Below are 22,532 nucleotides of genomic sequence, written 5' to 3' on the forward strand. Positions count from 1 at the left end.
TCTGGAGGCGGGGAGAAGAAGACTGCTGGGACTGGAGAGAAGAGCCAGGCGGCTCTTCTAGGTGAGTTAATCTTTTTTTTATTTTTTTCGAGAGCTTGCTATGATTATCAGGAAAGGGCTTATATTTCAAGCCCCTCCCCCAAAAAATCATCACTGCAAACCTACTGCTTTCAATGCGGCCGCAGCAGTGCTGGCCCCATTGAAAGAAATGGGAAAGCATCATGAACTGCGGTCCCTGCGGGGGCGAAGGAATCCCCTGCCATAGCTGTCACAGCTGTGTCAGGGGAGCAGAATGTTCTCCCTATGTTTTCGATGGGGCTAGCGCTGCTGCCACTGGCCCCATTGAAAACAATGGGCGATATCGCAGATTCTTCTTTGCGATGCGAGATTACAGTGAAAACATCGTAAATGAGAATGAAACCGTTGAAAATCATTGGTTTCATCATCATGCGTTTTCACTCTCTCTTACATCGCAAGGCGATTGCATAGCAAGTGGGTGTCCCCCCTACGGGTGCCCACAGTCATGCCATAGAGGCTGCAGAATCTCAGCGGTATATTTTACTTTAGGGCTCCTACTCTCTTGTGTTTTTATAATGCTGCGATGTCGCTGCGTTTTCTAATGCGATTGTCAGTGGGACTTTCTAATGTTAAAAACGCATCGCAGGTTTGTGCTTTGTGATTTTTGTGCGATGCGTTTTTAACATTAGAAAGTCCCATTGACAATCGCATTAGAAAACGCAGCGATATCGCAGTGTTATAAAACCGCAGCTGTGGGGCGCCTTTACAGCGCAAATGATGTGGAAGATATTCAAAAATCTCATCCATATGAAATAGAGAATTTCCGCACAGAATCTGCAGAGTATTTGAAATACATGCCGGCTCTAAATCCAAAGTCCGTCTAGGCTGCTGGTTGTGATGGCGGATTTCAACCTTTCAAATATAAAGGCCAGTAGAGAATCTGCATTAAAAACCTGGATCAGAAAGCCTGCAGCAAAAATGGAGTAAGTGAAGACACCCTTAAAGAGGTACTGAAGGTATGACCCGTCACTAGGGTACACTAACTTACTGATCATACACGGCACTGAGAAAGCTATATAAGAACAATAAGACAAATCAGACAGAGGAAGTGTAGGAGGATTTCGTTTTGGGTGAGCGTGGCTGTCATTTCAGTCCATATCAAGCACAGTGCCATACTTGGTTTATTGGCTTTTCTTGGTATTGCAGCTCAGTCCCATTCCATTGAATGGGACTGATTTGTTCCCAGGCCATGTGACCGATAAAGATAATATCACTGGCCGGGGAAGAGGCTGCAGCGCTCACCTGAGTGCATGCCCTCTTCAATCAACTGATCGGTGGAGAGTCCAAGCAACAGACCCCACTGATCTGATATTGATAACCTATCCTGGGGATAGTCATCAGTAAATAATACGAAATATCCAGACGGGTGAATGTAGGCAGCAGAGTCTTGGAGCTCAAACAGACGAGCGTGACGGCCGCAAAACCAGAAGAAACTAAACCTTCATTTCAATAGTTTACCTTTAATTAGCATGATTCTCGCCGATATTACTACATACGAGAACAGATAGGTCTTGCCTGATCTTTCTCACACATAGAAAACAGGACAGAACCTACCTTTCTGCTTTTTTTAAACCATGCGCAATAGCACGAAATTAAGGGTAAAGTAGAAAACTTTCCACTGGTTCATGGGTAAAGGCTCTCGGTAGCGGCGAGCGTATTTCTGCATGCGCCTGTGTGTTTAAGCCCTCAGAAGCAGTAGCTGATATTTTTGTCCAGCACAATATGTCTAACCTGTCCGAAGCTACCCCGGCCGAGCACATGATGGAAAGTGAGTCTACTGATGTCATCCGAGGTTGTGCCGCCGGGGTGGGGTGGCCGAGCACCGATGTGTCCTACAAGGAACAGAAAAGGGACACATTAAGATTAATGGAAAATCTGCTATACAAGAGTCACGATGAGGAGAATTTGGGGGGAAATTTGCAGGTAGCTACAATAATAATATCACTGATGTAGAAGCATTGTAAACCCGGATTATTGGGGATAAAGTGCCAGTTCAAGGGCTTATTCAGATGTCCGTATATCGCCCGGGTCTTCATGCCTGGCCGATATACACTGACCCTTTCTCCAGGGGTAGGAGGCGGGCCTGGAGCAATGCACTGAACTCTCACCCCTTTTCCACCCTCTTTCCACCCCTCGCCACTATTTGCAATGGGAGGGGGCGGGACAGGGGGGAACTTATCTCTTCCCCGTCCAGCCCTTCCATTGCAAACTGTGGCGAGGGGTGGAGAGCAGGTGGAAAGGGGGCGGGAGCTCAGTGCACTCTGCCTCCTCCCCCTGCAGCGAGGGACAGCGTATATCGATTCGAGCGTAAAAACCTGGCCGATATACGGACGTCTGAATACTCCCTTAGGTTTATACTGAGAAATGTTTGATAAAATACATAATACATTTTACTGATGAGGACACATACTTTGTTCCACAGGTCTTTCTCTTTTACATTTGATGAATCCTTAACCCTTAAATATCCTTAAATATATGCCATGCAATCATGAAGGATGTATAAAGCGGGACCAGAAGCCAAGTGTGCGCCATACCTGCCAGCTATCAGCTGTTTTGGACAGCTGTCAACCATCACCAACTGTTTAGACCCACATTCAACTTTGATTGCAGCATCTAAATAGTTAATTACCAAAGTTGACCACGCACCTAAACAGTCAACCAAAAGAAGGCCACCCTATCGTCTCCCCACCCCATGGAATGCAATCATTAGTACCAATGGGCTAGCATTGCAACATGGAGACTGTTACTCTATACTGCAATACTGAAGTGATCATAAGTTCGAGTACCCTGTGGGGCTATATGAAATATAGAAAAAGGTTTGATAACATTTTTAAAACAGTAAAAAAAGGTTAAGGTTCAGAAAAAACTCTTTTTTAATTTTTCCAATAAAAATCTAAATAATAAAAAAAAAACAGTGCTGACAAGATTTTTCATGGCTTCATATGAGTTTTCATTAGGGACCATTGCCATGAACATATTCACCCCATACTCATCAGCCATGTAATATCTTCTGGCTTCACTGATACTGAGAACAAGCACAACATTTTGGTGGAATTTCCTGAAGACTGGCATCTTCTGCCCATCTTCTGCCATCTTTAGCAGCAGTGAGCTGTAAAAAGATGTACCAGATTTATTAGTAAGTGAACGCGTCTTAATAAATTTGGTCCATCTTTGACTGTTCGCGCACCAGAAATGCAAATTAAATTATTCTCTACTGCTAAACCAAGGCCCTGTTTTTGCTTTCCCCTTTTGAAAAATGCCAAAAGTGCAACTGTGTATCAAAAGCCTGTAACTGGCAAATGTATCAAATAGTAAACTGACAGGGCTTTAGATAAGAAAAGCCAGTCTATAAGTAACAGTGTGGTAAAGCAGCTTCCCCTTGTAGTTAGTTGTGTCTGTGTATGTGCATCTATAGGTGTTATGGCTCTCCATGCCCCCAATCTGTATTCCTCTACCTGAGTCCCGGGGGTCTTCTTTCTTTTCCTCTTCTTTCTTGATTGCAGGGTTCTCCTCCTCACTTGAGTCCAAGATAAGGATCACCTCCGCTTCTCCACATCCTCCTCCTCTCTGGTCTCCATGATGTTTCTCCTGCCAGATGTTCTGTCCTGAGCCAATCCTCCTCTTCCTCCCATGGCTCTTCTTCAGAGACGTCTCCTCATCTTCCGATGAATCAATGACGTCTCTTCTCCGCTTCTCTCCTCTTACAATCTCCTCCATTTTTGATCGCTGCTGCATAAAGCTGCTGTGCATCCAGTCTCTGACAACTGTCACCTGGACTGCCAACTGCCACTCAAGATTCAAACTGCCCGCATGCCGCTGGTCATGTGACTGATAACTGACCAATAGCATTCACTTATATGTGCTATATACTGTATACATGAGCCATCATTTCATCTCTACAGGAATTATAAACAGTCTTCATGTATTAATATAAACTTTATGGTCTTCATTTGTATTTCTCCATCCATTTGGTCTTCATTTCTATTTGATTATTGATTAAATCAGCTAGTATTAGCAGAGACAAAACGAGTTGTTCATTCTTCTGCCCACATTACTGACCTCTGATAAGATAACAAAATGAAAAACATTTCAGTAAAAAAGGTATAAAAAATAGCTCTATATGGGATGACAAAAATGCTTCAAAAGTAGGCCAGAAAAAAAAATCGGGTCATAAAACCGCCACATGGGTAAAATCGTTAGATGTGTCAATTGGACACTTGTGCACATGTCAATGGGACTTTTGTAATGTTTAAATCGCATCGTACAAAAATCGCTATTTTGCGCTTCTGCGTTTTTTGTGCGATTTTAACATTAGAAAGTCCCATTGACATTTGCAGTAAAAAAAATGCAGCGATATCGCAGCGTTAACAAAACGCTAGTGGGTAAAAGCCCTTGTGGTGACCTTCAAGGGGCCAATAGTAATTGTAAGACGGTACAGTAAGGGCCTGTTCACACAAGCGTATTTGCGTACATAATATGCAGTGAATAGAAGCCATTGATGTCAATGAGTTTATTCACATGATGTATATTGTCACACAGCATGACCTATTTTGTTGCACCGCAATAGGCCATTGAAGTGAATGGGCTGCGCAAATACATGGTGAATGCGCCGGAAACCTGTTGATTCACTGCATATTTGTGCACCATTTCAGTGGGCCCATCTGCAGTCTTTTTTGCGCACCCACATACGTTGGCATAAGCGATTTTTGATTGCGCAAATACGCATAGTACGCCTGTGTGAATGAGCCCTAATAGAGATCCCTATTGTGGTCACAGTAGTAATAGTGTCCCTTACAATGGCCCCAGTAGTAACAGTGATTCTCATAGTGTTCCTAGTAATAATATTGACCCCCCTAGTGGTCCCAGTAGTAACAGGGTACGCCATAGTGGCCCAATTAGTAATAGTGAACCCCACAGTGGCCCCAGTAGTAATAGCGACCCCCAGGGTGGCCCCAGTAGTAATAGCGACCCCCAGGGTGGCCTCAGTAGTAATAGTGATGCCCACAGTGGCCCTAGTAGTAATAGCGACCCCCACAGTGGCCCCAGTAGTAATAGCAACCCCACAGAGAAGTTTGCTGTGGTCGCTTGTGCATTGTGAGCGGAGGCGTTGTCTTGTAGGAATAAGATTCATTTGGACAGCTTCCCGCGCCTTTTGGCCTTCAGAGCTGCCTTCAATTGGTCCAAAAGTTCAATGTAATACCTCGCATTAATGGTGGAACCATTGTGAAGGTCGTCCACTAGCAGCACGCTCTCCTTATCCCAGAACACAGACGCCATCACCTTAGTGGCTGAACTTCTTTGGGTGAGGAGAACCACTGTGCCTCCACTCTTTTGACTGCTCCTTGGTTTCAGGGTCATACAAATAAATCCAGGTCTCATCCATAGTGACCAGTCGATCCGGGAAATTCTTATCAGTCCGGAAACGCTGACAAATGGACAGGGGAGTTTTCACTTGCATGCTTTTCTGATCGTATAAGCTTATGTATTATTTCCTGCCATGGAGGAACCCTTATTTTTCAAATTTCTTGGACAACCCCTTTAACCCCTTGAGTGGCGGGTTTCTTACCACCCTGTCAGAACCACCAGGTCAGGTTTTTTAAATGGGCCAATCCTTTAGTTTTCACTAATTTTTCAGTCGCATTCCAAGAGCCATAACTTTTTCATTTTTCTATTGACACGGCCATGTGAGGGCTTCTTTTTTTGTGGGACAAGACATCATTTTGGGGTATAATGTATTGCATAACTTTTGTAAAATAAATTGTAGGGAGATTGGGGAAAAAAAGAAATTCTGCCATTAGTTTTTTTCTTTCATTTTTACTTCGTTCAACGTGCAGAATAAATACGATTCCGGCAATACCAAGTTCATACAGTTTTTTATGTTTTGCTATTTTTGTACACTTAAAACATTTCTTTTTTAAAGGTTTCCTTTTGTGTCGCCACATTCCAAGAGCCGTATTATTTTTTTTTTCCATTGCCAGGAGGTTTTTTTTTGGATGAACTCCAGTCTTCAGTTATCTATTTTTTAGGAACATGTAAAATTTTGATCGTATTTTATTCCATTTTTTCTAGTGGCAAAATTAACTAAATCTGTAATTCTGGCATGTTTTTTATTTTTATTTTTCACTGCATTCTCTGAGCAGTATTAATGATATATTAAAGTAATTCTACAGGACAGTACGATTATGCCAATACCAAATTGTAATAGTTTCACAATTTTTTAAAAAGAAAAGTAATAAAAGTTTAAATCACCCTCCTTTTTCCATATCTATAATAACATAATACAGAGCCGGAGCCGCGGGAGCAGGTGAGTGCCGCGCTGGTCCCTGCAGGGGCTCGGGTCGGGTCCCGCTGCGAGAATTCTCACAGCAGGATCCGACCCGGCCGTCTGCAGGCGGCCTTAGAAGTTTAAGAAAACTAGTAGTGTCCAGGACAACTTGAAAACTGGTCGTCCGAGCAGTTTCTGATATTCAGGTGTCGACAGCACTGCTAGATGTTTCCACAGAAGACGGAGACTACATAGTAACATAGTATGTTAGGCAGAATGAAGACAATGTCCATCTAGTTCAGCCTGTTTCAATCTCCTTGTTGATCCAGAGCAAGGCAAAAACCCCAAGGGGCAGAAGCCAATTAGCCCTTTCGGGGAAAAAATTCCTTCCCGACTCCCTAATGGCATTCAGACTGTTCCCTGGATCAATCCCTAACAGTTCCTACCTGTCTGTTAGACCCGGCTCAACAACCCGCTGGTCACCTAAAATTGATATATCCTTCCGCTCTAGAAAGACGTCTAGTCCCCTCTTAAACTCCTTTATGGATTTTGCCATCACCACGTCCTCAGGCAGAGAGTTCCACAGTCTCACTGCTCTTACAGTAAAGAACCCCTTTTCTGTGTTGGTGATGAAACCTGCTTTCTTCTAGACGTAGCGGATGCCCTCTTGTTACCGTCGCAGTCCTTGGTATAAACAGATCATGGGAGAGATCCTTGTATTGTCCCCTCATGTATTTATACATAGTTATTTGATTGCCCCTTAGCTGTCTTTTTTCCAGAGTAAATAATCCCAGTTTTGATGCCTCTCTGGGTATTCCAGTCCCGTCATTCCATGTATTAGTTTAGTTGCCCTTCTTTGAACCCCCTCCAGCACTGTAACATCTTTCCTGAGCACCGGTGACCAGAACTGTGCGCAGTATTCCATGTGAGGCCTGACAAGTGCCTTATATAGTGGAAGAATAATGTTCTCGTCCCTCGCCCCTACACCTCTTTTAATGCACCCCAAGACTTTATTTGCCTTTGCAGCAGCTCACTGGCATTGATTGCTCCAGGTAAGTCTGCAGTCCACTAGTACCCCCAGGTCTTTTTCCATATCACTTTTCCTTAGCGGTACCCCATTTAGTGTATATTGGTGACATCCATTTCTCCTGCCCATATGCAGAACCTTACATTTATCAACATTGAACTTCATTTACCATTTTTCTGCCCAAGCCCCCAGCTTATCTAGGTCTGTTTGTAGCCGCACATTGTCCTCTGTTGTATTAATTATCTTGTATATTTTTGTGTCATCTGCAAATATTGATATTTTACTGTGCAGCCCCTCTATCAGGTCGTTGATAAATATATTGAACAGAATGGGACCTAGTACTGAGCCCTGTGGCACCCCGCTAGCGACAGTGGCCCAATCAGAGTATGGACCGTTTATTACTACCCTCTGCTTTCTATCTCTGAGCCAGTTCTTTACCCAGATACACGTTTTCACCCAGTCCGAGCGGTCTCATTTTATATATCAGTCCAGATATACGAGATCAATAGGCTCTCCCAGGTCCAGCCTAAAACTTACTTCATTGTAGAAGCTGATCAGATTGGTCTGACATGATCGACCCCTCATGAACCCATACTGGTGAAGGGTTATACTGTTGTTCTCCTTGAGAACAACAATTGTTCTCAAGAACTTATCCCCCCTGTGAGATTTGCAGGTTTCGTCTTCCCATATTATATCTGGATAATTAAAGTCCTCATGATAATTACTTCATTGCGGATTGACACCTCTTCTATCTGTCTTAATAGTAAGGTTTCAGTTTCTTCTGTTGCTTTTGGTGGTCTATAGAAAATCCCTATCAGGATTTTGTTATTTTTTTTCTCGCTGTATTTCTACCCATAGAGATTCCACATGTTCATCTCCTGCCCCTATATCCTCCCGTAGCCTTGGCATTAGTTACAATTGATGTACAGACATACCCCTCCCCATTTCTGGTTTCCACAATCTCTTCTGAAGAGATTGTAACCTTGTAAATTCACCGCCCAATCGCACTTATCATCAAGCCATGTTTCCGTTATTCCAACTATATCGTAGTTTTCATCAGTCATTCTCGCTTCAAGCTCACCCACTTTGCCGATCAGACTTCTTGCATTCGTAACCATACAATTTATACAGTTGTTTTTGTTCTGTAAATTCATTTTGCTACTAATGGTACTATTGGCTGTTCTGCCAGTTCTAACTGTACTAACCCCACCCACTGCTCGACGTCCTAGAACATTATGTGTGTCACATTCTCTAGTTCTTGCTTTGTCCTGGGCATTACCAGTTTTCCTGAACTTCTGAATCAGTTTCCTGACAGTTTGTGTACTCACTAGCTAGCTTCCTGGGTGTTTTTCATTGAAAGCCTCAGCCACCTCACGTGAACTTCTGTTATAGACTATCAGGATGATCTCAGTTCTGTCCTGAATTGTTGACAGGATCTTATGAAAAAGTATGCAATTAGTGTTTTCTAGATCATAAAATACAACATACGAACTTTATTAATACGCAACATGACATCATCCATAACTTGAAAATGTTTGCAGGTATTGAAAAAAATGACTGCGCCTTTAACTTTCCAGTGAAATCCTACCCTTAAAGGCAGAGGCATAACTTGTTGCTCCTGGGCCCCAATGCAAAACCTGTAACAGAGCCCCCAACTATAATGCTTTTTTCATACTGTGCTTCCCTGAAAATAAGCCCTAGCTACACTACAGGGGAAAAAAAGCAATACTCATCTAGTAGCCAGCGTTCAGGTCCCTCACGCTGGGCTGCTGTGTTGTCCTGAACGCTGACAGAGCATTTCTTCCTGGTAGCGGGGCTTGAATACCCCGCCTCCAGCAAGAGATTGCTCTGATTGGTTCATCAAGTGCCATGTCAGCCAGTCAGAACCATCGCTCGATTAACCAATCACAGCCATTCAATGATGTCATTCAATGAATGGCTGTGATTGGTTAATTGAGCGCCAGCTCTGATTGGCTGACACACGCTCGATGAACCAATCAGAGCAATTGCTTGCTGCAGACTGGGTATTTAAGCCCTGCTACCAGGAAAAAAATGCTTTGTTGCCATTCAGAAGTGCACGGAAGCCTGGAGATCAGCGCAAGGGACCCGATCACTGGCTACTATGTGAGTATTATAAGACACCCCCCAAAAATAAGACACTGTGCCTCTTATGGGGCAAAGACTTATATAAGACAGTGTCTTATTTTCGGGAAAATGCGGTAGTACTGGGTTCCCTATATGGAGAAGAGAGGCCTTATGGGCCCACTAAGGCTCCTGGGCCCGGGTGTATCTCTTTTTGTTCAGAAGATATTCCAGCTGCTTCTAACTTTTGAATCACCATGTACTTTGTTTGAAATTTCAGAGGTTTACAGGAAGGTGAACTGGCAGTTTAGGCATTATAATCCTGCTAAAGTTTGAAATTTACAAGTATTTTACAAATTCAACTTAGAAGTTACAGCAATAAAATATGAATGTTATCATCAGAAACAGGGATTCAGAATGAAACTAATAGTCCTTGGAGCTACCGGACAGACGGGTGTACCGCTAGTAAACCAAGCCCTGCAGGATGGACATGAAGTAACGGCTCTTGTAAGAAACGTCAGCAAAGTGACCATCCAGCATGAGAAACCTAAGGTACTTTATACTCTCTAATCACAATTACCTACAGTAGGTAGAATTCCATTATTACTGGTGAACCATACAAATGTCAGCCTCTTCCAAGGGGAGCATGCACCACAATCATCAACCTGCTTTCACGTATATACAGGATATCTATATGTGTAAGTAGCACAGGCGTTTTAGAAATATTTCCATCCCAATCATCATGTGTCCTCCCAACTTGTTACCCATTTTATCTCAAGTATGAAAATGCCCCATGTGTAAATGGAAAGTGCTGGTTAGGCACAAGGGAGGGCTCAAAAACGAAGGAGTGCAGATTTTGCTGGAATAACTTTTGGAAGTCATGTGGCATTTTGGGGTGCAGACAAAATTTTTGATCACTTTTCATTGTCGATTTTGAGACTAAGGTAGTCAACTGTGGCATTGTTTTTTTTTATATGCCGTTCAGTATAAATTATATATTATCCTGATACCAAGTTTATATGTTTTTTTTTTAAGATTTTACTACTAAATAAGAAAAGTTTTATTTTTGCATAGCCTTAAGTAGAGAGTCGTAGCTTTTTTATTTTTTCGCCTATGGAGCTGTTTTTTGTGGGATGAGCTGCATTGTTACTTACATTATTCTGGGTGTGTTCGACTTTTTGATCTCTTTTTATTCTATACTAGCTGATATACCCGGCTTCACCTGAGTTCATTTGGTACTGGTGTTTACCTATTATTCGCAAGGAAAGTTTTATGAAGTCATGGTTACTTTAGAGGAACTGAGGAATAAAATATGTATACACATAGAGGAGTGTTATATTCTCCTCAGACTGCATGTACCGATGTCCCTCTGCAGAATGTTACACCCCTCCCACTCTCCTCGCTTTTTACCTTTAAAGGTAACGCCCCTTTTTATTCAAATTTACCCCCAGACTGGTGGTTGCAGCCCCTTCTTAGCCTTAAAGGAATGCTCTATCCCTACAGTCCATGGCCATTTCCTTATGTACTTTACAGCCTTTTAGTATATGCACGTAGAGGTCAGTTAGATTGTTTTCAGTATATACACACAGAGATCAGTTAGATTGTTTTCAGTATATACACATAGAGGTGAGGTAGATTCTCTTCAGTATATACACATAGAGGTGAGATAGATTCTCCTCAGTATATACACATAGAGGTGAGGTAGATTCTCTTCAGTATATACACATAGAGGTGAGGTAGATTCTCCTCCGTATATACACATAGAGGTGAGGTAGATTCTCCTCAGTATATACACATAGAGGTGAGGTAGATTCTCCTCAGTATATACACATAGAGGAGAGGTAGACTCTCCTCAGTATATACACATAGAGGAGAGGTAGACTCTCCTCAGTATATACACACAGTGGCGAGGTAGATTCTCTTCAGTATATACACACAGAGGCAAGGTAGATTCTCCTCAGTATATACACATAGAGATCAGTTAAATTCTCTTCTGTACATACAATAGAGGTCAGTTAGATTCTCCTCAGTGTATATACATAAAGGGGTGTTAGATTCTCCATAGTATGCAAATCATTACCCTAGGATCTATGATTTCTGGGAAAAGAAGATCTCATGTATGACAGGTTTTTGCACAGTTTTTCACGCATAGAATTGAATATTGATGTTGTAACCCCTTTACTTTTCTGATTTAAGACATATAGAATGGTCATGGCAAATTTCACATTGTGCAGTACAGATGTGTGTTATTAGTCCCTATTAAGTACATTACATGGGGGGTCACTTACTTTTGCCCTTACAATAGAACAATCAAGTTGCGACCCCTTTACTTTTCCTATTTTTGACCTATAGAATGGTTGTGCCAAATTTCAAGTTTGTACGACACCGGGAAGTCAGAGAATTAGTAACTAGTCAGTCAGCCAGTGAGGGCTTTCGCTTTTTTATATATATTTTATATATATATACATAGATATATATATATATATATATATATATATATATATATATATATATATATACATATATATATATATACATACATATATATATACATATATATACATACATATATATACATACATATATATACATACATATATATATACATATATATACATACATATATATACATACATATATATACATACATATATATATATATACATACATATACATACATACATATACATACATACACACATCTTGCAGGGCTGGATTATAAAAATCTGCAGTCCTCACATAGAGCATTACAATGCTGTTCTCTGGTGAAGTATATCAGTCCACTAACATCTGCATCTTTTCTAGGTAGTAGAAGCCAATATATTTTTGGCAGACTCATTAGCCGAACATTTCGGAGGACATGATGCAATTATATCTTGTCTGGGATTCCCATATAAAATATTCTCATCAATAAGTGGTTACACGGACTCCATGACAGCCATTGTGAGTGCTATGCGACAGACCGGGGTGAACCGGATGGTGACCATGACGTCTTGGTACACAGACAGTATGTATCTACAGCATAATGCAATTTTTCTCTGTTGTTGCTCTACAAACAAGGTAAATTATCGACAAAACTTCTTAGGGCCTATGTTGGACCAAGAACAGACGGTGCTGGAAGGTTGTGGATTATTACTATTAGAGATGAGCGAGCATGGCCCTTAGCGAGTACCTGCCCGCTCGGAAGAAAAGATTCGGGTGCCGGCGGGGGAGAGCGGGGAGGAACGGAAGGGAGATCTCTCTCTCCCTCTCTCTGCCCCGCTCCCTCCTGCTCACTTCCGCAACTCACCGCTACCCCGCGCCAGCAGCCGAATCTTTTCTTCCGAGCGGGCAGGTACTCGCTAACGGCAATGCTCGCTCGAGTAATTGCCCTTAGCGAATATGCTCGCTCATCTCTAATTACTATGGATTTCTGCGCTGAAAACCTGCAACATTTTTTGCAAAATTCGATTCATTTATTGTAAAAATATATTAATGCAGAAACGGAAACCTTGAACAAGGAATGCTTCTATTTATTAAATGGGTTGGAGGACATTAGTTCTATTCTTGCAATTGACTTACAATGCCATAATATAACAAAAACAGTAAAACAGTAAGGCCTTATTTACATGAGAGGTTTAAGTGTGTGAAAAACTGACCAATTTTAACACGAGGGTATGACATCCATATGACATCCATATGCGTTGCGTGTGTCTGTTTTTTGCATCCATGTCTTGATCCATGTGTCATTCATTTTTTTTCTCTTGCGCAAAACCCTTTTTGTAGAGTTGCTTAGCAATAATCAGTGAAAATGGAGCACACACGGATGTCCTCCTTGTGCACTTCCTTTTTTTTTTTTTTACACACCCATTGAATTGAATGGGTGACTGTCCTCAGAGATGTTGAACCAGAATGGGACGTCCTGCAATTATTTACAGTCCATGTTAAAATAATGTCTGTATAGCACCATTGACTGTAATGGTTCAGTATCTTGTTTGTGAGTAGTCAGTTACAAACTTGGACAGTACACAGGCTTGAAAATCACTCCTGTGAATAAGCCCTGATATTAATTTATTGTTCCCCAGCCATCCCAGCAACTATCGCTCCTGTTATCTCACACAGGTGTAATAATTGCTTAGTACATAGAGGCGGAAGGGAGATTACCTCTGCCTGCCAACCTCCATTCATAGTAAGCAGGTAATGTCACGTCTCCTTCATATGTGAACTTGGGAATCATGGGATAGACATAAACCACATACTGACAAATGCTCAAAACACTCACCTAGCATACCTGCACGTATAAACAGATGAAATAGATATGGTACAAGATATTGGTTTGTATTTTGCTATGATACTAAAGCCAACAAGCCTGCTGACAAAGGTCCTTGTTGTTTTGTGGGTCCCTACTCTAACAAAGCAATTTACCCCATGAATCCTGCCTGCAAGCGGGGTGATCATCCCAATAGGGACGGCTCCACACTGGAACCTAAGGACCTAACTAGCCCAGAGATTGTAAACGATCCAAAGCAGAATAGGACACAGTCATACCCACACATCCTGGAATGCATTAGAAAAGGAACAGGACTATTCATACATGTCCGGCACCCTGCGCAGGCGCACACATCCCGCATCACTGTTCACACCATCACACCAACAGAACTACATGCATGAATGCAAACACCAGGGGGAAAGGTGGAATGAGGAAACCAGCTCCCTCTAGCCATCGTGGCTAACATTTATATGCAACAGACCTGCAGTAATTGGCTGGCTGGAGAATCTCACACCCAGCCAGCACAAACATGCCACATCTGTGGAACTGTGCTCCTAGAAACCCATAGCACAACAGGTCCCAGGAGCACAACCTGACAGGTAGTTGTTCATAGATAAATGACTGACTGTTTACCCAGCCCTGATCGTAGTTTGATTTTTATACCTGCAGAAACTGAACAAGAACAAAAATTATTGTTCATCGTTCAGTTTCTGGCAGCTTTTACACTTAACCCTTTGCAATCCAATTTTGAATTCAGGGTTTCCTAGGGGTTTTTTTCTTTTTGTGCCATTATACAATGACGCCATCTGCTGGCTAGAGCCAGTACTGTGGTATTGGACATGCTGGAGAGGTCTCCGACAACAGAGCGGCCAGTAATATACAGTAAGAATACCCTGCTGGACGTCTTCTGACATCGGAAACTGTGCAGCCTTCAATCAGAATGCCTTTAGACGTCAGACAGTGGATTGGAAAGGGTTAAAGTTTAACGTTTAGATTCTCACGATCCAGAGATAATCTGAACAATAATCTTCACTGTAATAGGGTCCTAATACCTCTATAAATAACATACTGTTTATGTTAAGATCTGGTTAGTAACACACATGGCAGGTTTCAAGGCACTTTTTCGAGCAACAGCCAGCAGTGGAAAAAAACCACATAGGTTAAGTTTAAAGGAAAGACTGAATCAGGAAATGTAACATTTCTCCTTAGGGAGAGCACCTGGAAGGTGTAAGGAGACTTATAAGACCATCCATGCTCCTCTGGGGAATATGCAAATAAAAAGATGGAACAACACCTCTACAGTGCCACCTATTGGAAGGAAGCATTGAGGAGCAAGTCAACGTCAGGCCTTTTAACAAGCCTTGTAACAATTAAGCGGAATATATGCCAAAGCCAGAATCTTCTCCAGAAGGAAAAGATAACCATGCACAGACAGCTGTTTCAGAATGATTGCCCCTCATCAGGGTGCAGCAGGTTTCTGGCATGGCTGGGTGAGAGACCTATAGATGTGTGTCAGGAATGGTATTGCTTCTCCTAAGAGAAACAATACTCTGGGAAATATGCAAATGTGAAGATAAAACATTGCCTCTACAGTGCCACCTATTGGAAGGCGGCATTCCTGCAAGTCAAAGTCGACCCAAGTCTATAGGTCTCTCACTACTGCACACAGATGAGGAGAAATCACATTTAAACAGCAGTCTGTGAATGGTTATCTTTTCCTTCTGGAGAAGATTCTGGCTTTGGACCATAATTCCCAGTTATTGTACAAGGCTTGTTAGAAGGCCTGACATTAAAAAACAGCATTAAAAGACTGACGCTTTTTTTTTTTTTTTTTAAATGTCCGCTCCTGTGTTTGGTTTGTGTCCTTTCGGCTTTTTTGTCTTGATCATCTGGATTGTCTCACAAACAGATATTGGGCTTATTTACTAATACTGTCTAAAAGTTAGTGTAAGCATCACACAGCCATTACCTTCTTATTCCGTCCTCCATTTCTGACATTTCCACACATCACTAATTTCCAAGATTATTTTCCAATTGTAATAAAACAACATTTACCACAATTTCCTGCTCGGTGCTTCCTTCTGTCTCTTCCCTCTTAGTGCTGCCCTGTTATTGCTCAGCAATCTGTTCCCGAGAGATAAAGAGAAAAAAGAGCCATCGCTGGTCATTCCTACTGAGCAAGCCCGACCGGTAGCGCTGGAATGACTATAGGACGCATCCATAGGCAACCTGTGAATAAACACATCTGAAGCGCTAGGAGAAGATTATGGTTTAAAGACCTACAGACACAAAATCCAGAGTAAACTTAAACTTTAATAACATTTGATTAGCTTACATAGAACAGCTACTGTACATAATACCTCTTCTAAGTGCACCTGTTGTTTCACAGGACTTTTCAGAATAAGCTACCATGTGTGTACAATTAATGAATAACACTATTTCTGGTCATTACATAACCTGCATTTTACATTTTTCATCAGCTTTCCACTCTACAGGCTGTAACACTAATTCTCAGTCTTCACTGAGCAGGTAGTTGGATACTAACTGTTATGATATCTACCATGCACTTGACATATAGAAGATCAGGATATATTCTCGATCTCTCTGTACCATAAGTATATACACATAAAAACAGCATCATGGAGGACAATGTACAGCAGTACTGAGCAGTGTAGAGGTGATTTTAGTAGCTGTGACAAAGTAAACAGTTATGATTAGGTGCAGCCACATCTGTGTGAGTCTCTCTTTTTCCCTCTCCCTCTGTAGCAACTTTGTCCTCTCGCCTCCCTGTTGCAAAGACAGTAGGGGCAGCATGATACAATACTTACCCCACTTCCTGTAATCCAACTTGGTGCCTCTGTTACTACAGACATGACAACATGCAGTGGACAGAAAATTAGTAAGAAGGGAGACCTTTAGTGCTTGACAGTGTTTTTTTGGATAATATAAATACCAGTGATGGTGAACCTTTTAGAGACCGAGTGCCCAAACTGCAACCCAAAATCTATTTATTTATTGCAAAGTCCCAACACATCAGGGGGCGGGCCTTATTACGATGTATGATTTTACCTCCATTGTTATAAAAAGCAAAGGTCTCTTTCAAAATAGACAGGGTGCAGATTTTGACTGCTTTTTGGATGCGGAAATGCTGCTGAATTTCCCACAGAAATTTCCACTGAGGATATTCTGCAGCATTTCCACCACGTGTAAACATACCCCAGTAGTAATAGTGATTCCCCTAGAGTGGCCCCAGCGGTAATAGTGACCCCCACAGTGGCCCCAGTAATAATAGTGACCTCCACGGCGGCCTCAGTAATAATAGTGACCCCCACAGCGGCCCAAGTAATAATAGTGACATCCCACAGTGGCCCCAGTGGTAATAGCGAAGCCCCCACCGTGGCCCCAGTGGTAATAGTGACCCCCCACAACGGCCCCAGTGGTAATAGTGACCCCTCACAGCGGCCCCAGTGGTAATAGCGACCCCTTACAGCGGCCCCAGTGGTAATAGTGAGCCCTCACAGCAGCCCTAGTGGTAATAGTGACCCCTCACAGCAGCCCTAGTGGTAATAGTCACCCCCCATAGCGGCCCTAGTGGTAATAGTGACCCCCCCACAACGACCCAGTAGTAAATAGTGTCCCCCTGAGACCCTTAAACTTACCTACTCCTCCTTGTTGAAGCACCGCTGCTCCTCTGCTCAGCGCTGTTGCTGGTGCTGATCCCAGGTGCACACTGTGATGTCAGTTTGTGCTGCTGGATGCCTCCTCCACCTTCCTCTCGTGGAACCAAGGAGGAGATGTCAGGGGAGGAGGATCCCAGATGCACACTGACATCATAGTGTGCACCTGGGATCAGCACCGCTGAGTGAAAACCGGCAGGGAAGCCGCGTCACCCCAGCTGGTATTCACTGCCGTGGTGAGCAACCGCCTGTGCGCGTGCCAGCAGGGAGGGCTCTGCGTGCCATAGCTTCGCCACCACTGATATATACTGTATATCCAGTGGGTGGTACAGAAATTGGTACGTAGAAATGTAGAAAGTGTGGGCTGTGTTTTGTATCTTTCAGTTTAAGGGTGCATGAATGGGTGAAATGTGCTGCAAATCTGCATGAAAATCCATGTAAAATCTGCACCAAACAATGTGATTTTTAACATGACTTTTGGTGCAGATTCTTTCTGCTGAGGAAAACCCACAGCAAATCCACCATGTGTGAACATGTACTAAGGTAAATTATTTTCTTGCCAACAGCTAGTTCAGGACAGAATGCCAACTTCTTCGTGAGGAACCTTCTTCTACCACTAATTAAAAGTGTCCTCACAAACATGCTTGAGATGGAAAAATATCTAGAAGACGAATGTTCTGATCTTAACTGGACTGTCGTAAGACCACCAGGACTTCAAAATACACCAGTAACAGGTAGGTATTCGTATTATACATATATTTGTAAAATGACTAGACCGAACTGATCTCAAGTCCAAACCCAAAATTTTAAGTGTATCTGTGACCAATTGATGAGGTTTAGGCGAAATCCATATCTGAGCTAGCAGTTTTGTTTTCTGGTTCCATTATGGAAGCAGGAAAAGGGAATCCCCTTGATGAATGGATCCATATCATAATGGAGCCAAACTGTACCTAACAGACTCATTGAGTCCTTGCAGAAGTCTTGGTGCCATGCAGGAATAAAATCGCAGCATGTTCTAACTTTCTGCGATATCGCCCATCGTTTTCAATGGGAGAACTCTGCGATCCTCTGCTGCAGCTGTGACAGCCGTGGTGGGGAATTCCTTCATCCCCGCTGTTTCCACGTGAAAAAGCCTCGCATCCACGTGTATGAAGGAGCCCTAAAGGGTTTAAAGTGAGGATCTGTCTGAGGGATCTTGCACATGGCCATACCACAAGACCATACTACCTCCAAGTTGTACAGAGCCATAATACAGCCCCCATAGACATGCATGTAGCATTACTAGGTCTCCTTTTGCCTCTCATTTTATACAGAGGCATACAAGGCTGCTTTTGTCAATTCCCCTATGGTGTTCAACGGAAAAGAAAATAGTAGCAAGCTCTTTAAGCTGGCATCCTTATGGAAGTATTCTTCAGTTATATAGCAAAGATTAGCAGAGGCGTCGCTGCTGCCCGAGTCATGTGAACATAAGCAAAATTAGAAAAAAAATAAAGTAGTAAACATAGAAAAAGTCCCAAATTAAAAAATATCTACTAAGAAAAATTACCATAAAAAAAGCACAAAACAGCTTGCGCAACAAAAAAAGCGAAGCAAAAATTACCGTACATATAGCCCCTTACTTGCGAACAGCGTTCGTTCCAGGTGCCGGTTCGCAAGTACATTTGTTCGTATATCCGAACAAATGGTTTTATGGAGGGGATCGCGGGTGGATCTCGCTCCATACAACGTCGGGTGCCGGCTGTTCTTTCAGCGGGCACCCAGCGGCAGCAGTTCCGGCAAGCCGTGCCACTTGTCAGAAATGTTAACACTTTAAATGTCGCTGTCAGAATAGACAGCGGTATTTAAAGTGTTAACAGATCAGAGGAGCGGCGCGGCTTCTTGGAACTGCTGCCGCCGGGTACCCGTTGTAAGAACAGCCGGCACCCGACATTCGGGGGTCCCGTACGGCATTCCGCGATAAGATTGCGGGACGCTGTGCAGTTGCTAGGCAGCCGGGGGCCTTCTGAAAGGCCCCAGTGCTGCCTATGCAAAGCGCCTATCAAACGCACGGCTTGATAGGCACTCTGCATAGGCAGCCCTAGGGCTTTTCAGAAGGCCCCGGCTGCCTAGCAACCGCACAGAGTCCAGCGATCTGACCGGACAGGTTTGATAGAAGCCTGCCCGGTCCCTGCACAGTATGATGTCATGCCATAGCATGACATCATACTGTGCAGGACAGATTGTTCGTATCTTGTGAAGTTCGTAACTTGAACGTTCACAAGTAGAGGACTATCTGTATTTCGTTTGACTACCAACAAAAGATGGTCAGAAGACCTTTTCTTTGATAATACAAGTATTTACTAAATTAGACATATCAGGAGAGGTGACACGTAATTTTAATGCGGTAATGGCGAATTCGATGAAAGCATTTAACATCGGCCTGGATGCCTTTCTTGAGCGATACAATATTACATGTTATAGTCACTGACTACTTCAGAAGGGTCGGTGATCCGGGGATTATTCTGATTGCCAGATTGGAATTTTTTTCCCTTAAATGAGGAAAATTGGCTTCTACCTTATTGGGTTTTTTTTTACCTTCTTCTGGATCAACATTGCAGGATAATAGGCTGAACTGGATGGACACAAGTCTTTTACTGTCTAACATGCTATGTGGGTCTTGGCACAAGAACTTAAGAGCTAAATACTTTTTTCTATCTTACAGACAAAGAAATATTGACCCACGAAGGATATTTTGTCCCAGATGAAAGAGGTTACCCAATAACCAACACAGTATCGCGAGCAGACGTTTCGCGCTTTATGCTCTCTACTCTTAATGACAACCAATGGACTAGGAAGATAGTTGCCATGTGTTGTAAATAATTGGAAAGAATATGGGGTGGTATATTCATTTATGTCGGCACAACCAAACATTTTAGAGTAAAACTATTTTTTAATGCGTTTTGGATTTTTACAGGTGATATGTGCTTCTTAACCACATGGCGCGCTAATAGAAATGGGAATACAAGCATAGAGTTCGAACACTGACAAACTATTTCACATATGATTATATGTCTCTGGGAATGCTCAAATATATAATTCCAACCTTAATTTACCTAATGTAATGTTACTGCACACATGGAGAGACCTGTCAATCAGCGCCTGGAGGGAGCAGGGCAGTTGGGGGAGTGGGGATGGCATATACAATTATGCATGACCTTCATCAGACTCATCTCTGATCCGCCACTGAAAAACTTAAAAAGTCCCATTTTTACAGCCTCTTAACCGATAGCTCCATTCAGACAGCAGTAATTGTGAGCCAAAACCAAAAGTGGGTCCAAAATAGAGAAGAGATGCAAATGTTTCCATTAGGCCTCCTTCACACGGACGACAAAGTCATGCGATTTTGTAGCATTGCTACAATGCTACAGATCGCATGTATGAGAAGCCCATGTTTTCCTATGGGTACCTTCACACATGCGATGTTCTGTAGCATACTACAAAACGACACAAAAACCTCACAGGTCCCACTATATGCACGCGGCTCGTGAGGTTTTGTAGTCCATATTTCCCTATGGAGCCTTCTTCTCTGTTGCATCGCATGAAAACGCGATTTTCGTGCGATGCGATGCAACTTTGACAGTAGGAAATCCTACTGTCAAACCTAAAATTTAAGCCCTGGCTGCAGAAAAAAAATACACATTCATCACCTGTCCTGCGCTGTCAGCCCAGCCACATCTTCTCCTCTTCTGGCTGGGGATTCAAAAATCCTCGCCTCCTTGAAACGCTGGCTGTGATTGGCTAAGCGTTAGCCAATCACAGCCAGCGCTTCCAGGAGGCAGGGATTTCTGAATTCCTGGCCAGAAGAGGAGAAGCTCACTGCTGGGGACCCGGGGAGAAGGTGCGGTCAGGCTGACAGCGCGGGACAGGTGATGTATGTGTGTTTTGTTTTTTTTCTTCTTCAGCTGCAGCTTATTTTCGGGGAAGGGCTTATATTTCAAGCCTCCGCCGAAAAACCTTGCATGTGTTGGTACAAAGTCACAGTATCACCGCGATAAGTTGCAGCGATGTCACACGGACCAGCGATGCGATATCGCTGCGATTTTATCGTAGCGATGCCGTGTCACCCGTGTGAACGAGGCCTTATACTTTTCTTTGTAGGTTCAATGTTTTTGGACCCATCAAATACTGATTTTTGAATGCGGCCTGTAGGTGTAAGTGACACACCACTCAAATCAGTGTGTCTGTCACTAAAACACGCTGGCCATAGGTATAGAGGGTTACGGAACTTGACAGGTTCTCTTTATTGGGTAAGGGCTATCAACACTCGTTTCCAGGAACCAATCAATGGCAATATTTGAAAATATTAATAAAATAAATTGTTGAACGTTTTTAAAATTGTATCTGATGGTATATATACTTTACGGATATTTACTGAATGTTATTTTGGGTCATTTCAAAAATATAAAGAGTGCCAAGAACTCCCCAAAAAACGTTTCCCTGTCTCTCCTGGGCGTTAGTAAGAGTGACAATCTATTTCTTCTGTTGCATCGTTAGCATAAACAGAAGCACTGCTGTATATTCAGCAGACAACTCTATTAGTAAAAGAGGAGTATTACAAAGAAACTGCAATGCATTTCGGCATATATTATGCCTTTCTTAAGCAGAATAATCACTTATTGTCTGGCTTCTGGGAACACTTATTTCTTTACAGGATGACTTTTAAGTTTTTTTTTGTGTACCATTTTGGTATACATACAACTTTTTGATCACTTTCTATTCAACTTTTTAATCTCTTGATGTGAAACCTTAGAAAAGAGGAAGTTTTTAAACTTAATATTTTATTTTTTGCAATCTTTTTTGGTCCCCCTAGGGAACTTAAACTAACAATTGATCATTTGATCTCTTATAGAATATACTGCAATAGATTAGTACTGCAGTATATTGTACTTTTTGCATGCATTCTATTAAGCCCTGTCATAGTCATGGTTTAATAGGTAAAAATCCATGTCAGCCCTTCAGAAGTCCCCAGGCTGCCGTGACATCCAAATGGCACCTTCTTATATTGTTGCAGAAAGACAGAGGGAGCCCCCTCCCTCTATCAGGCCACTTAAATGCCAATGTCAGAATTAGCAGTGGCATCTAAATGGTTATTTGTCAGGATCAGACTATGTTCCA

General features: G+C 42.5%; 1 protein-coding gene across 1 annotated transcript; it reads left to right on the forward strand.

Annotated features, from left to right (window-relative positions):
- The first annotated feature begins 9,833 nt into the window (after positions 1-9,833).
- Positions 9,834-21,136, forward strand: LOC136573102 (flavin reductase (NADPH)-like). The gene is made up of 4 exons (XM_066574281.1): positions 9,834-10,004; positions 12,258-12,459; positions 17,945-18,112; positions 20,080-21,136. The coding sequence occupies exons 1-4, from the start codon at positions 9,870-9,872 to the stop codon at positions 20,235-20,237; spliced, it is 663 nt and encodes a 220-aa protein (XP_066430378.1). The 5' UTR covers positions 9,834-9,869; the 3' UTR covers positions 20,238-21,136.
- The last annotated feature ends 1,396 nt before the right edge of the window (positions 21,137-22,532 follow it).

The sequence above is a fragment of the Eleutherodactylus coqui genome, chromosome 7, assembly GCF_035609145.1.
Source record: "Eleutherodactylus coqui strain aEleCoq1 chromosome 7, aEleCoq1.hap1, whole genome shotgun sequence".
NCBI classification, from domain to species: Eukaryota; Metazoa; Chordata; class Amphibia; order Anura; family Eleutherodactylidae; genus Eleutherodactylus; species Eleutherodactylus coqui.

Coding starts and splice junctions, on each gene's coding strand:
- LOC136573102 (XM_066574281.1), top strand. CDS start 9,870: ATGAAACTAATAGTCCTTGGAGCTACCGGACAGACGGGTGTACCGCTA. Junction 10,005..12,257: donor TCCAGCATGAGAAACCTAAG/GTACTTTATACT, acceptor CATCTTTTCTAG/GTAGTAGAAGCCAATATATT. Junction 12,460..17,944: donor GACGTCTTGGTACACAGACA/GTATGTATCTAC, acceptor TCTTGCCAACAG/CTAGTTCAGGACAGAATGCC.